The sequence below is a fragment of the Myotis daubentonii genome, chromosome 3 (genome assembly GCF_963259705.1).
Source record: "Myotis daubentonii chromosome 3, mMyoDau2.1, whole genome shotgun sequence".
In the NCBI taxonomy this organism is placed as follows: Eukaryota; Metazoa; Chordata; class Mammalia; order Chiroptera; family Vespertilionidae; genus Myotis; species Myotis daubentonii.
In genome coordinates, this window is record NC_081842.1 from 14,605,762 (window position 1) to 14,622,583 (window position 16,822).

Sequence of the window (16,822 nt, forward strand, 5' to 3'; positions counted from 1 at the left end):
TCTGGGATTTATTCATTTTATTTTTCTACTCCTAATACTTTCATTTTTCAAGTATTGCTGTTCACCCATATTGCTTTTACCCATATGACCAAGATTAATCTGTTTACAATGCCTATCTATTCATATAACTTTCCTGTTTCAAGTAATTTCTTACTGGTTTTTGGAGTTGCTTTAAAATAATTTATATCGTTATAGAAACCCTTGGATTTCCTGGGTTGCAGGTTCTTCTCTATCCTTATCTTTATTCACACACCTCCAGGTTCTCCTCCTGCCATGCTTTTTCTAGTTCCTAAAGCAGATCAATTTCTTTTTTCTCTTGAAGATTTCTTCCATATAAAACACTTTCCCTGGAAGCTTTATTCTCTACAAGATTTTTGGGGTCAGTCATTTTCTAAGGGAACCTTTCCCTAACCCCCACCCTACCTGCATATGTTAGGTGCCCTGGTCAAACCCGCTCAAGGCATCACACTGCATCAGCACAGCTCTTAGCTGTGCTTACTTGGTGGTTATTCTAAATTTTGTTTAATATCTATCTTCCCTACTAGATTGTAAAGTCTTTGTAGGCAGGGGCCAGTTCTGTATTCACAGATTATTCTTCTATACTCATCTCAGTACTTGTTACAAAGCAAGACCCCATTAAATAATTGGAATGAATGAATGAATCAATGAATCTTAACATTGCAGAGCCAGAAGAAACTAGCTTAAATATGAGAAAATGCATATCAAGGAAGTTAAGTGACAAGAACAAAACTGAAACTATAAACCAGAATTCTGTCCATTTTTTTTTTGTTGGTACTGCCCACAAGATTCTTTGAAATTGAAACAAACACACAAAAAGTGCTTTGATAGTAAATGTATCATAGAATACCTTACCTATTTTTGTGCCTTTACATACACTTTATTTATTAACTACCTTTTTGCCTATACCTAATGTTAATTTTCATTATCTATATTTTTAATAAAAATAGTTGGGTCTCTGAGCGTATAACATAAAGTAACCTGCCTGAAATTGATCATTTTAGTTTGTGTTTTATCTATAAAATGTTATTAAAATGTTGAATTCATCATAAAACATTATTTTTTACCTTGATAAAAATAATTATTTCCTTTAAACATATGAGCTACATTAAAGATTTAGGACAGGGGTCCTCAAACTTTTTAAACAGGGGGCCAGTTCACTGTCCCTCAGACCGTTAGAGGGCCGGACTATAGTTTAAAAAAAAAAACTATGAACAAATTCCTATGCACACTGCACATATCTTATTTTGAAGTAAAAAAACAAAACGGGAACAAATACAATATTTGTATTTGCATGTGGCCTGCGGGTCGTAGTTTGAGGACCCCTGAATTTTAGGAGGATGGAATACATTCTTTCAATCTCCCTTTGCTGACTGACATAGAGAATCACATTATATCAGATTCTTGATATCTGCATAGTGGACAATTACTAGCAACATAACAAATTATCATTTTAGAGGCCATTATTGATGTTTCAAACTCACAGGGGCAAGGACCTTGATAGTACATTCAACCATTCTTCTTATTTAGGTGAACCATTTAAAAGGGCATTAGATTTGTCATATGACTTAAACTAGCTCTGATTTGAACAGATCCTTTAACTTCTCAAAATTATTCCGGTAAAATAAGGATAACTCTTCATTGTTAAACTCAGATTAAAATGAGATAATACATGCAGAAGTACTTTTAAAATGCCATTACAATATGAGATAACCATACAATTTCTGGTGCTCCCAGCATTCTAGTTTCAAATTATAATAGGAAGCACTTATTAATTAATATAAACAATAGAAAGTCATAATGTCAATTATTTTTAAACCATATAACTAATAGTAATTACTTTTTAATAAAAAGATTAATTATATAAAGCTTCTCTCAACTTTACAAAGCTGATGCACATCACAAAATCATAATAATGAGATTAATATCAATTTGAAATTATAAATTATAAGAGGGTTAAGTAGCATAGCTGAACTGACAAATTTTATTTTTTTTTCCAGTCTAAAAGTGTTATGTAACAATACTGACACTCAATTATAATATGACTTAATTAAGCCATGCCTATGAATATGCTGCTCTCAGCTCTCTCTGTGTATATAGAAATAATACATATATTCATACATAGGTATGAAAATTACCAGTAAATATTAAATATGATATTTAAAGGTGCAATAAATGTTAAAATACGTCCAATATGACAACTCACTAACAGTTAAACATGTATACAAGTCAAGATTTAAAAAAAATCTTGCATCTTTATCTCTAATGTATCTGAGAAATATTTTCATATCCCTGCACTGGCACGGGGTGACATAAGCAATGCTACCTGAGAGAGATAGAACTCACCCGTGTGCTGCTCACAGTGTCCTGCCATGTTGTGCATCTCCGTGAAACACTAGCCACATTTCTTTCTGGGACTCTGTCTGTGGGTGTTCCTGCTTCACTGTGTAATTGAGTTTATGTTTCCAAAATCAACCTGCTTGGTCAGGCATGGGAGAGGTGGTCATTATTTTTGGCCACATCTTCCCAGAAGTGGAGGACTAGACTTCATGTGTTTGGCAGAGAAGTTGTCTCCTTTGCAAAGTTGCTGATCTCAACAGAAATGTCTCATGAAATATTCAACAGTCACTTTGACCTCCCATCCTTGCCCTCTGCTCATTCTTCCTCCACCACGGTAACCATTGAAGTTACCAAAATATATTTATAAATTAACCAACTCACCATAGCAAGAGTGATTGAGGACTCTTGAGTAAGACATGTCATACTAATCATTATTGGGACTTACAGTTGGTACTTCTTTTTATAAAAATTATGTTTCCAAGAATAAGAAACAATCCAGAGGAATTATAAAGATGATATCATGTTTATTTTCAGCCTAAGAAAGCATATAGTTTTGCTTACCTTTAATAATGTTGGGCTTTGGTGGCATGCTGAACTCATAGACTGTTGGTTCAGAATATCCCAATCGGTTGGCCGCTGTAATTTGAACCTCATACCCCATTGTCCACTGTAGATGCTCCAAAATAATATGGTCTTTATTTCCCTGCACTTTTTTCTCTAGCCACTGGTCTTCTTTATCTTTCTGTAAAGGCAATAAAAATTGATTTTGTAAATACCCACACACTAAAATTGAGAATTTAAAAAAATTATCTTGAGATGGAAATGGTGGTTTTATTAATATCAAGAAAAGAAATTTTCTCATCCACGGGGATAAATGAAGTTGCTATAATCAATGAACTTAGCATTTTTATAGTAAGACTTTTCTATAAAAATGTTAAGTTTATATATCAGTCAAATAGTGACAATTTCATAATTAGCAGATGATAATTTACTTCCATTAAGATTTTAAAAAATATCAAATCTATCAGTTTGCTATCTGTCCACTTTGTTGATTATTAATAATCATGTGAATGGGAAAAATGAAATATGATACATAGAAAGAGCCTAATATGCCCATTAAAGTAATTGCCTGAGAATACTGTTTACTTTGTGTGTGTGTGTGTGTGGGGGGGGTGATAAAATGTCTTGGAAATTAGTTTGAGTATTTTTATAGATTTAAATTACCACAGGATTTTTATTACTATAATATTTTAGATTTATAATGAAACAACATGTAAGAAAATTATTATTTTTAAAGAGGTTATCAGCATAAAAATAAAAAAAATGTTATCCCATTCTTGAATTCTACACTTAAATCCTATCTCTTTTCTAAAATAAATGTTTTAAATCATATAATATTTGAATTACATTTTATTAAAAAATACTGTGACTGCAATTAACATAGAAAAATAAGTCAACATATTTTTATGAATGAAACTATCTTAAATAGTGCGAACATTCAGCCATGCTGTTAACCATTTAGACACAGGCAACTTCCTCAACCTCTCTGCCCTGTTTCCCTTTCTCTATTACAGAAACGATGACTGAAGCTTCCCTGTGGGCTTGCGTGAGGGAGCAATGAGAAAAAGCGATTAAATTGTGTATTCCAAGACCTTAGGTTTCCTAATTACTTAATAAATGACAGCTATTTTTAAGGAAAAACTATTTCCATAATAACTATATGGAAATGAAATAGTATTCTCTGTGGAGTCATGTATCTAATAATTTTTCTCTGCAATTGCAAATCTCAATTTCCCAGAGGGCTAATTATAGATAAATTGTAGCCTGGTCCTAGAGATAGATAGATAGTTCAATCTTTTTAACCTTAGAGCTCAGCTAAGCATTACTTTATGTTGAGCTAATATTTTACAATGTTTTTGGACTATAAGGAATACAATGTTTTTGCATTTATGTTTAAAACAGAAAATGCATTGTTTAAAATAAAATTCTGGAGGTTCGTTTCGTGATTGCATTAAATTGGTGGTACTATCAAAATAAAGTGTCCTTCAAAAGAAGATGAGCATACATTGTAGTTTTGATACAGTACTATTATTTTTTTTCCTAATTATTTTTCATTACATGCGCTTTTATTACAAAGGAAAGTGTTTGGACTTGTTTTTGTTATTTTTTCTAAATCTGAAGATTTTAACACTCCTAATGAAGCCATGGGCCTCGGATAAGTACTTAAAGTTATCGTCTTAACAGGAAGCATTTCCCTTGCTTTCTGAAACTGACAAACATGAATTTGTTAGGCTGGACATTGTCCAATATTTAGTGTTATAAGGTGTTATGAGGCCCGCTCCCCTAGCCTTCAGCACACTGTTGTCTGTGTCCATGGGCTCTTCCTGAAAAATCTATTAGAAAACTGAAACAATTTGGGCTAGAAATGTTAACTTGCCTAAGTCACTAAATGATTAGTAAAGTTAAGGAAGGAACCTAGGTGTGCATTAGAAATGCTTAGGACAGCTATACCAAACAGCCGCCATTTCCCCAATATCCCCTTTCTTCATCAATTATTCTTTCAGCCCCTAGAGAGTATGTTCTAGACCTCTGAACACAATAGTGAATAAGACATGTGCAACGCCCTCATCTTGGAGTTTACAAACCAGAACAGAAAAAATAAGTTCTCTGAAAAAACAGAGGGTACTTTGGAAGCATGTAACAAAAAGGCCAATAGAGAGCAAGAGCCAGGAATGTCTTCAAAGAAGGAAGAGATGGAGCCATTATTAGAAATAAACTCCAGCGCTATTATTTTTTTACTAGAGGCCTGGTGCATGGATTTGTGCACCAGTGGGATCCCTCAGCCTGGCCTGCACCCTCTCACAACCTGGGACCCCTTGGGGGATGTCGGAGAGCTGGTTTCAGCCCGATCCCTGTGGGCCAGGCCGAGGGACCCCACTGGTGCACGAATCTGTGCAGCAGGCCTCTAGTATGCATATGATCTTTGGTTAATCTCTTCCTGCTCTCCCTCCTCTGTCCTTCCCTCTGAGACTAATCAGTCTGTTCCATGTTTCCATGCCTGTGCATTGAGTGTCTTCCCCCTGGTGGTCATTGTGCATCATAGCTAGCAGTTGGCTGGTTGGCTGGTCAGACAGTTGGCTGGTCGCTTAGGCTTTTATATATATAGATTATTGACACTATGACAGATTTCCCCTATCCCCCCCTTTCCCACCTTCACCCAGCCCCTTCCCTTCCTCCCCTGGCCTTCACCACACTGTTGTCTGTGTCCACAGGCTACTCATGTCTTTTGTCTAATCTTTTCACCTTCTTTTATCCAGACCCTCCCACACCCCTTCCCTCTGACCTCCATATCTCTGCCTCTAGCTCTATTTTGTTTGTCAGTTTATTTTGCTCATTAGATTCCACATACAAGTGAGATCATATGGTATTTGTCTTTCTCTGACTGGCTTATATGTTTAGCAGAATAAACTCCATGTCCAGCGCTGTTCTTCTTTTCATTCATCCTAAGCTAATTAATGAAAAGAAGATGTGATTCCTTCCTAGAGGTTTAGATCTAAGAATCAGTACAAGGCTAGAAAACCTCAGAAGGAGATGTAAACAACCACTAGGAGATGTAAAAACTGAGACTGTATCACCTTTTTAGAGTAAATGTGAAAAAATGTTCATAGCTATTATCCAACAACCAAAAGCTTAAAAGATCTTCCATCCAAAAAGTAATTTTAGATAATAGATGAAATAATATATTATGTAGACATAGGAATATATAGCATATATATAAACACAAAAATATATATAGCATGCAATTATTTGATATGTTATATATTGTATATACATAGATACAGGAAGGGGGGATGAGGAGCAAGAAGAACAAAGGGTTAGATAAGGACTAGGGCTACAGAAAAGAGGTGGAGAGCTGCCACTTCAGATTTTCCCACTCCCCCGTAATAAAATAAACTCTATGTAACTGTGAAGTTCTGGGTGAGAGCAAATATTTCTGTGGAAGTTCAGAGTTGAGTTTTGCTTTGAATCTGAGTGGAGATGTGGGTGAAAGAGTGAAAAAATATAAGCCACAGCTGAGATCTGTGTCAACCCAGGATAGGATTTATTCTAAAGAGGGATGGATAGGTAATCTTCCATAAATAATGTTTCTGAGAACTGATCAATATATATATTGATTTCAGAGAGGAAGGGAAAGGAAGCGAGAGATAGAAACATCAATGATGAGAAAGATTCATTTATTGGCTGCCTCCTGCACGCCTCACACTAAGGATCAAGCCCACAACCCAGGCATGTGACCTGACCAGTAATGGAACTGTGACCTTCTGGTCCATAGGTTAATGCTCAACCACTGAGCCATGCAGGGCGAGAACTGATCATTTGAGGTGAAACTTCCTGATAAGCACAAGACACATAGACAATCTCTTCTAAATTACCCATCATTTAACTCTTAATTGTTGAAGCTCCCAGCATGATACATTAAAAGCCCCTCATCATTTTAGATAGTTTGAACTGATGTAAGGAACCAGAGAAAGTTCTAATATTTTCCCCAATTTAAAACAATTTTATTTCCCATTCAACATTAGACAAGGAGGCTTTTTAATCCCCTAATTGCGATTCCTAGGGAATAGGAAAAAAAATTAAAGTGGGTGTTACCAAATACTCCCCTAGGCATCAAAATCTCAATTATGCCATTTGTAGAGTGCCTAATTTACAGAATTTAAATGCCTAGGGAGCAATTTAAGACAATCTAGTTGCAAAATGTTCCCCTAGGTATCTTAATGAGATGATTTGCTGCATAGGGCCATTATTAATAAGCCAATTAAATGTTGAAAGGCAGCTACTGAAAGGAAAATGGTCACCTGGCTTTGATATAGCTTATCTTAAGCAATCCACTTTGTCAGATAATAGATAGTGGGGCCATATGACAATCAAGGGCACTCAATAATTCTTTTCTGAAAACAAAATGTCAGCATATAGGAAAAAATTCATTATCATTGGGAAAGGAAGAGGGCAGAGGACAGGTGGAAAGGGTCTTGGTATTCTTATTTATAGAGGGCTTCTTAATTGATTTTATTCCACTAACTTTCCCCCCAAAGCCTTATGGGATAAATGGTCAACATCATTTTAAATGACAAGGGAATCATTATTAAAAGGGAGACGAACAGAGGAGGTGAGCTCACACTACTAGATGAATGTTAAAGTTCATGGGACTCTCCTGTGTTATGATTTAAGAATTTTGTTTCCATGTAAGAGAGTTCCTAGTTCCTGGATTTCCTGGTAGCATGGTTCAGATATTCACTACCGGTGTGACCTTACAGAAGGCCCCAGAATTCTCAAAAGTTCTGTGTACTACTCTGAATACAAGAAAAATGATGCAGCAACACACACACACACACACACACACACACACACACACACACTCCACTGTGATTTGGAAAGATGTAAGATTTGTAGGTTTTTAGTATTTTCAAATACAATACACTTTTTCCTATGGTCATAACTGATTAAAATTGCCTTGATTCCATGTAAAAAAAATATAAAGTGGACCTTAAATCTTTTGCTAGTCTCTACCACCCACATACTTCATTAGAGAAAAAAATTGAATTTTTCCTATTCATAATCTTCTGTGCTCTCACAGCCCATACCAATTTACACAGTGCAAGTTTTCCCCCTTGGCTTCACCATTTCTCATATTTATTAATATGGTTAATGCTATTTATAATTGTACAACATAGACTAATTTATTTATTCATTGATTCACTAATCAATTATTTGTTCAAATAACAAATAATTTATTTGATAGGATAAATAAAAATCTTCTTCACTTGCAGCAAAGATAAATTAACAAAATGCTTAGGATTCTTTAATGTCCCTAGCTATTAAGTGTTTGAAATATCTTGAAACTTAATCAAATGGCTTTAAGTAAATTTCAATGTACACATCTAAACATTGCTAGAAAATAACTTCTTTCAGCAACAAAAACTCAAGTTTACTTATCCGGTTTTTGTTTGTTTGTTTGTTTTGTGTTTTTTTTTTTTGGATCGGTGAGGGAGGAGGGGGACACCCACCTAGCCAGTCAGATCAGCTGAATAAACCCTGGCGATCAATGGGGTGACAGATGTCGCAGCCAGATCGCCCTTACATCCTTATCCGTTATTTTAATACTCTTTTCAAAGTTATTTTTCTTTTCTCATGGTCATTGAGTGCAAACACTCTGACTCCCAATAGCTTAAAAAGGTCAATTAAGATGTGGAATCATACACTACAGCTGTGTTGATAGTCCCTAAAGTACATTCCTCACTGATTTTAAGTTTCCAATTTTCTTTCAGCCTTTCTTAGCTTAGGAAACTTCTGTAATGTGTCAACACTAAGTGATAGCTATGATCCCATCCCATACCTATCATCAAATTAGAGAGAAAACAATGAAAAACTTATAGAAGCATGTTGAAAACTATTTACTAAATTACATAGAGTTATACTGACACTATAATACAAAGTGGATGTAAAATTTCTGCACATAAAATACCTTATTTTCCCATATACATTATGATAGTAATAACTTTGTCTTTATTCTCCACATATATGGTTTAATCTTACCAACTTATTGTTAGAGACATTAATTTTCACAAAGGTTCTAGAGAGACATCTAATTCTGCTTTTATATTACTCCAATTCTGTTCTAATAAATTCTGTCTTCTTAATGGGTACTGAACAAAGTTGTGTGCTCTGTCTACGACAGGATAACAGGATGTGTTTCCACATTCATAATCTATATGCAATTATACATTCTCTATGTTAGGGTATTATTAATCTTGTCCTTTCCCAGTAAAATACAGGTTTAAATAGTTTAATTCAGTGTCTCTTAGAAATCAACACTCATATTAAGGAATATATTGTTTCAATTTTGTTATTCTTAGATTATAAAACATAAAGTGTTGTGCACAGGTACGGTAAAAAACACACACAATAAAATAAGAATTATAAAAGTGGGTTTTTATTAAATTTTTTTATTGATTTCAGAGAGGAAGGGAGAAAGAAAGAGAGATAGAAACATCAACGATGAGAGAGAATCATTGATTGGCTGCCACCTGCTCACCCCACATGGAAATCAAGCCCGCAAACCAGGCATGAACCCTGACTGGGAATTGAACCGTGACCTCCTGGTTCACACGTCAACATTCAACCACCGAGCCACTCAGGCAGGGCCATAAAGGTGTTTTCTTATCTATTTTCTTTCTTCGTTTGGTTCATATTCAATTAAAAATATATTACAGATGGCTAAAAGCCTTTTTGAATTATTCATGTGTACTTTACACCACTGTGGAATTCATGCAGTTTGATAAACTAATAGATAAAGTGTCTTTGAGTCATATAAAGAGATCAGATGGTTAAGAATCATTTGGAAATAGTAGTTATTTTTTTTAACAATTGCAAATATCAAGGTAAAGCCACTATAAATGTTTAGCCAACAAATCTTCTTGAACATGTAATTTTTCAATGTAAAGAAGCAATACATTGAAAAAGAAAATGTGGAAAAATTAATTTTCCCCAAATCATTAATATAACATAATATTGAATTATGGAATTTCCAGTTGGTCCTGCAGAGCATGATGTTTGCAGGATGAAGGAGATGGACAAGGGAGTGGGCTAGAAAAATAACTGTGATAGGTGGAAATTATATTTCCCCCTCAACTGCTCTCCTGCTTCACCTCAACAGCCTAGTTCCTGTTCCTGCAAATGCAGTCATTCCATTCACTGTATCATTACTGTATCATTTAATGGTATGCCTTCTACTCCAACACACTGAAATAACCTCCATAGGCAGATTTCAATTCAGCCCCTACTACTTTAAAACTGTGTTTAGAGTGTAATGTCTTACATTCTGATACCTATTCCCCATCTGCACCAAGTCACTCAAATTCTGTAAGGTTCAGTTTGCCTGTGAAAATTTGAAAAAAATATAACTTTATGTTCAGTCATAAAAGTATTTTTAAGTCTCTAAGAGTGAAAAATGACTTTCTAGCAGTACAAAATGGGTGAGAAATTACTTTCACAAATCTTGCCAGAAAAGTGGGAACATCTACTATAAAATCAGTGTTCCCTTACCATAATAACCACTGGATCTATCTATGCTGTCACAAATGGTAAGTGTCATTCTTTTTATGGCTGACTAATATTCCACTGTATATATGTACCATGGCTTCTATCTGATTGTCTATTGATGAGCACTGGGCTGCTCCCACATCTTGGCTACTGTAAATCTTGCTGCAATGATCGTGGGGATGCATATATCTTTTTGAATTAGTGTTTTGTATTTCTTCAGATAAATACCCAGCAGTGGAATCACTGAGTCATAGGGCAGTTCCATTTTTAACTTTTTGAGGAAACTTCACTCTGTTTCCCACAGTGGCTGAATCAATCTGCATTCCCACCAACAGTGCACGAGGGTTCCCTTTTCTCCACATCCTCACCAACACTTCTCTGTTGATTTATTGATGATAGCCATTCTGAAAGGTGTGAGGTGATATCTCACTGTGGTTTTAATTTGCATTTCTCTGATGATAAGACATATTGAGCATCTTTTAGTATATATGTTGGCCTTCTGTATGTCCTCTTTGGAGAAATGTCTATTCACGTCCTCTGTCCATTTTTAATTTTGTGTGTGTGTGTGTGTGTGTGTGTGTGTGTGTGTCAACCTGTGACTTCCCTGTATATTTTGAATATTAACCACTTAGTGGATGTATCATTAGTGACTATCTTCTATTCAGGAAGTTGCCCTTTTATTTTGTTGATGGTTTCCTTTGCTGTGAAAAAATCCTGTAGTTTGATATAGTTCCATTTGTTTACTTTTTCTTTTATTCCCCTAGCCCAGTGGTCGGCAAACTCATTAGTCAACAGAGCCAAATATCAACAGTACAACGACTGAAATTTCTTTTGAGAGCCAAATTTTTTAAACTTAAACTATATAGGTAGGTACATTGCTATTAACTTAATTAGGGTACTCCTAAGCTGGCCTTTGCTAAAAACGTCCTCAATCTGATTGAGGTACGTTCGTTGAGGTCGACCCCTTCCAACTCTCCCATCCACACTCGTCTTGTATACTTGTTTCAGATGGACGAGTGTGGATGGGAGAGTTGGAAGGGGTCGACCTCAGGGAATGTACCTCAAAACAATGTACCTCCCCTGCGCTGCCTATCCCACGGCCGCCTGCGCCGCGTCTCCCGTCGCCGGACCAACCGACACACCCCACTTCTTCTAAGGCCACTTCTTCAAAATAGACTCGCCCAGGCCGAAAACCAACTTCTGCACATGGGCCACGAAGTTTCAATCGCACTGTACGTGGGCACCCACACGTGGTAGTTTGTGGGAGAGCCACACTCAAGGGGCCAAAGAGCAGCATGTGGCTTGTGAGCCGTGGTTTGCCGACCACTGCCCTAGCCTGAGAAGTCATATTCAAAAAAATATTGCTAAGAGTAATATCAAAGAGTTTATTGCCTATGTTTATTCTAAGAGTTTTATGGTTTCAGGTGTTACATTTAAATCTATAACCCATTTTGAGTTTATATATATATATATGCAACTAATACCTGAAACTAATATAATAGGGTATGCAAATTGTAATTTTAAAAACATTTCAACAATAATTTATTTAAAATTTGAGGTAAAAGAAAGTGTTGTGTTTCCTGTTAAAATCCTAGGAGCTCTGGGAGGATTAACATAGTAATTGATTAGCATTAAATTATGCCTACATTTGAAAAATGCAGCCAATCATTTTCATTATGAGAAACCAAACCTGCAGACACTTTGACCTTGGAATTTCATCCTCCAGAATTGTGAAAACATAGATTTCTGTTGATTAAGCCACTCAGTCTGTGGCATTTTGTTATGGCAGCCCAAGCAGACAAAGACAGTCATTAGGATAATAAAGAAAATGACATTAACAATGTGGCAGGCTCCATTATTTATAGGACCCAACTCCCAAGTATAACTACCTTTCATTGACGTTGGGATCAGGTGACATGATTCTATTCAATGAGATATAATTTAATTCTGTGGGATACGGTTTTTATAAAACCTGTACTGTATTGCTGAAAGAAAAGGCAAATTCAGCTTAAATAAGCTATTGTCCCTTTTGTTATTTCCATTCACCTCACATGCTGAATGTGGGTTTTGGGAACACAAGGTAATCTAGATGAGACAAGAGCCAACATGCTTAGAATGAGAGAACATCAGGGAAAATTATGTAGATGACTGATTATATTGCTAAGATGTTTTCCTAGCCCTGCCTGGATTGTCTAGCACATACATTTGTTTAATATGAAGGAAAAAAAATCTTCTGAGTTTAAACCCTGCTAGACATGTTTTCTGTTACCTAAAGCCCCAAAATACAAATATATTTCCTAACAGATAAACAGTATATGTTGATTTTAGGAATAAAATCTGTATAAAAAGCATTGATAGCTTTCTGAAAATAAGGTATCAATGGCTTTTTGAGGTAAATCTATAATGTTATCCCTTGAAGTTTATCAAATATTTAGAGAAAGATGCACACTATGGGGAGTCACATTCTTACTAGTTTCTGACCTTTCCTTTTGGGTAACTAGAAACAGAAACATCGCTAAAACATGTCACAGCATTTCTAAAATATACATGCAGACATTATCAATAAAAGCCCCTATTAAAGGATATGAAGAAAAGATAAAATGAGACATGATATGTACTTGCTACCATCAATTAAAGTCAATGACTTTGGTTGAGCTCAATATAGCATATGTGTTATTTCTAATACTAACTCTTTAGAAAGGAGAAGTCAAGCATAAATTTTAGCTTCAGGTAGAAGTTATGAATAAAGTGCATATGTTAACATATTTTTACTAGTCATTGCATTTCAGTGTTCCCCATGGATTTTCCTAGGTTCCCTTACAAATCTTACCAGCCTGCTGTATTTGAACCATAAATTCTTCCGGGTGCAATATAGGCATGGAAGGGAAGATCTGCTTCCCTAGTTCAGTTCATAAATTTGGTTCGGACCAGTGTTCCTTAGAGAAAGATTCACTCTCTCCAGAAAGTTTCCCGATGGGCAAATAAGAATGGGCAAGAAAGTTGGCATGAGTAGCACGCCACTATCAGATTCACAGAGAGACCAGTGAGCCTTTCATTGTGGTTTTGGGGGAGGCTCGTGTAGCCTCCATAGCAGACCCAAAGGATCCAAAGGACATGCACAGCTGTTCCTTACTTCCAGCATGAAACCAGAGACAAAGAAGGGTCCTGGAAAAGGGTATTCATCTTAAATTTCAAAGACCAAAGTGATGTCTAAAATTAAGTACTGAAGATGCTATTCAAAATCATATCCCTCTTTTCATTACCCCTCCAAACTGGAATGTTTGAATGTAGAAGCAATAATATTATCATTTAGACAATTGTGAATTTATGGGAACATATCTAAAATTCATCTACATACTATTAAGAGACATTTTTTTAAATACCATTTACTAAAATATAATACACTAAAAAGGTTCAGTCAACATATATATGAAATTGGCACTGTATTATGCAGATAATCATAAACAACAGTAAATACATCTTACAAAATTTAATTTCAATGTTTCATTTTTAATATATTCCACAAGACACAAGCACACCAGTACTTAAGGCAAGATTGTTAGGAGAAATCACTTTCAGGGACCTTTGGAAAAATGTTCGTCTAAAGGCAAAGAGGCAAAGTCCACCAGATCACTTCATCATGTGGCAATCAGCGGACAGCTTCACCCCTTACACATATAAAAAGTCCCAAAGTGGCTCTTAGCTGTCCAAAGTCTCATGGTAGCGTGTGCTAATTAAATTTAAAAATATATTTACTCCCTCAAGTTCAGTGTGGTTATTCTTTGCTAAATTCTGATTGATGTGATTTATTTAAGGTATGATTTACTAATAATCTTGTCTACAATAATGAATTGAGAAGAGGACTTAGCCTAAAGTTACTCATATCAGCCAGAATGGAGGGTGAAAATATTCTGCCACTTGTCAGAAAAAAAACATAGAAAATAGTGTCTCAATTCAGAAATATGTAAAAATCACAAGGTGAAAGTCATGGGGTTATTTTGATGGCCTATGCTTAGAGTTTAACAACAACAACAAAAAAAGCAAATGTTTTGTAACCGATAATGATGAATTTAAGCAATAAACAATTGTCATTGAAATTCCTATGAGTACCATTTTATCACTGTTATTAAATATACATTCACTCCTGATACCACTGTGAACTCAGTACAAATTTAATGCAGTTTGAAAACACTTTGTACAACATGACAATAAGTGGGGTACTTACACTTCTATACTTCACAATGTATTCCAAAATAGGGGCCCCTCCGTCATCCTGTTTGGTGATACTGAGTTTAAAGCTCTTCCCACTGCTTGGCTGCCCATGTATGGATGGAGGACTTGGCTCACCTAAATAAGCAAGACAACATTCTTGATATTTTCACACACCTCAGATACCTAGGGAAACTGCATTTTAATAAAAATAACAATGTCATATAATCAAAATATATGATATTCCTGGACTTAACATTTGCTACTTGCCCTTTGTTGTGATATAACTTCTGACCCTCTTTCTCCCTATCCAAGAAACAGCAACATTCATAAATCTAGAGGTATTATGCCCAAATTGAGAAAGCTCAGGACCAAATTTATTGTTTACATTTATGTCAAAATGCTCTGAGGATAATACTTCACAAGTGTGGAAACATGATTTCTCTTACGAACACTGTATAATCCCATTTATTTTATTCATGCAAATTTTGTTTGTAAATATTTTATAGTTATTAATATAAACATATGAAGGCATCAAACTATATAGTATATATCCCTACCTGGAGAGATAATGCCTTAACAATTAATTAACTGCTTTCATGAGCATTATTTTTTATAGATACAATTGTAAATAAATAAATTTTGTATTATCCAATCTAAAGACCTGTATTTCAATATGTTTTTTTCTAATCTAGAGTTATGAATACACTTATAACGTCATTCTTCATATGGGGATGCTATATACTGCACATGCTTGCAGTATTTTGAATATGAACAGGAACCCATGTAAAAAACATGGAAAATGGTGTCTCAATTCAGAAATATGTAAAAATCACAAGGTGAATGTCATGGAAATGTAAGAGTTTTTTATGTGAAGAATGACATGCTGCTTGGCAACTTGGATTGGGATTATCTGCTGAGTGTGCACTTGTTTCTTCTGCCTCTGTTTCCTCCCATTCCTTATGGATGTGGGTGTGAACATGAATGTGTAAATACTAAACAACTAGTAGAGGGCATGCTTCAGGTTGCCAGAGTCCCCAAACCTGTCCTATCTGCTTTACTGCAAGGAATGCCCAGACAGACAAACTGAGCAGAATGGAGTAGAGGATTGTATGTCTCCAAACTTGGGAAACAGGTGTTTTTTTCCCCAGCAACTTCTTTATATCTAACATGGTGTGTATAACCTGAAGCGGGTGTGCAGTTTATCTGTGAGAAAGCAGGTCATTAAAGTAATATGATCATTGGGTGTATTGGCACACAAATAAGTAAGAAAATAGCCTCCTATAGTACAACCATATAGAAACAAAGTAAACTGAGGAACTGTAGAGTTATCGTTCATGAAACCTAATTAAATTAGCATGCAGATATCATGATATGACATGATCTACAACAACGCAATGGGGTTTTTTTTGATAAATGAATAAAATTTCTATAAAAATGAGTGCAATGATTTTTAAAAAGACTTGTATAAGAGATTATGGGAAAATCTAAATAGTATAAAATCATGGTATACTTGGGTGGTTTTGTATCATTTTTCATTGAATTTTATAATTTACAGGTTGTATAGTACTAGTTTATTTAATATATTTATAATACTACTAGAGGCCCAGTGCACAAAAATTTGTGCACTCAGGGTTGGGAGAGGAGGTCCCTCAGCCTGGCCTGTGCCCTCTCACAGTCTGGGACCCATCAGGAGATAATGACCTGCTGGCTTAGGCCTGCTCCCGGGTGGCAGAGGGCAGGCCCAATCCCTAGGTGCAGCCCCTGGTCGGGCTCAGAGCAGGGCCAATTGGGGAGTTGGGGCACCGCCCCCTGTCATGCACAGAGCAGGGCGGATTGGGAGGTTGTGATGCCACCCTCAGTCACGCTCAGGGTAGGGCCGATTGGGGGGTTGGGGCACCGCCCCCTGTCACACTCAAGGCAGGGTCCATAGGGAGGTTGCAGCGCCACTCCTGTCATGCACAGAGCAGGGCCCATCAGGGGGGTTGGGGCTCTGTACCCTGTCACACACAGAGCAGGGCCGATCAGAGGGTTGGGGCTCCGCACCCTGTCACACTGATCCCGGTGCTGGGAGGCCTCGCTGCTCTGCTGATCCCAGGGCCAGGACGCCTCTCGGCTCCCCTGATCCCTGGCCTGGAGGCCTCTCGGCTGC

At 36.2% G+C, this 16,822-nt stretch overlaps 1 protein-coding gene across 2 annotated transcripts in view; it reads right to left on the reverse strand.

Moving 5' to 3' along the window:
- The window catches only part of NCAM2 (neural cell adhesion molecule 2), a 421,570-nt gene that overhangs the window by 35,579 nt on the left and 369,169 nt on the right, over positions 1-16,822 (reverse strand). For both annotated transcript variants that reach the window (XM_059686798.1, XM_059686799.1), the window contains exons 14-15: positions 14,687-14,808; positions 2,920-3,100 (exon numbers count right to left, since the gene is read on the reverse strand). In XM_059686798.1, coding sequence (XP_059542781.1) covers positions 2,920-3,100; positions 14,687-14,808 — 303 coding nt within the window. The remainder of the gene's footprint in view (positions 1-2,919; positions 3,101-14,686; positions 14,809-16,822) is intronic.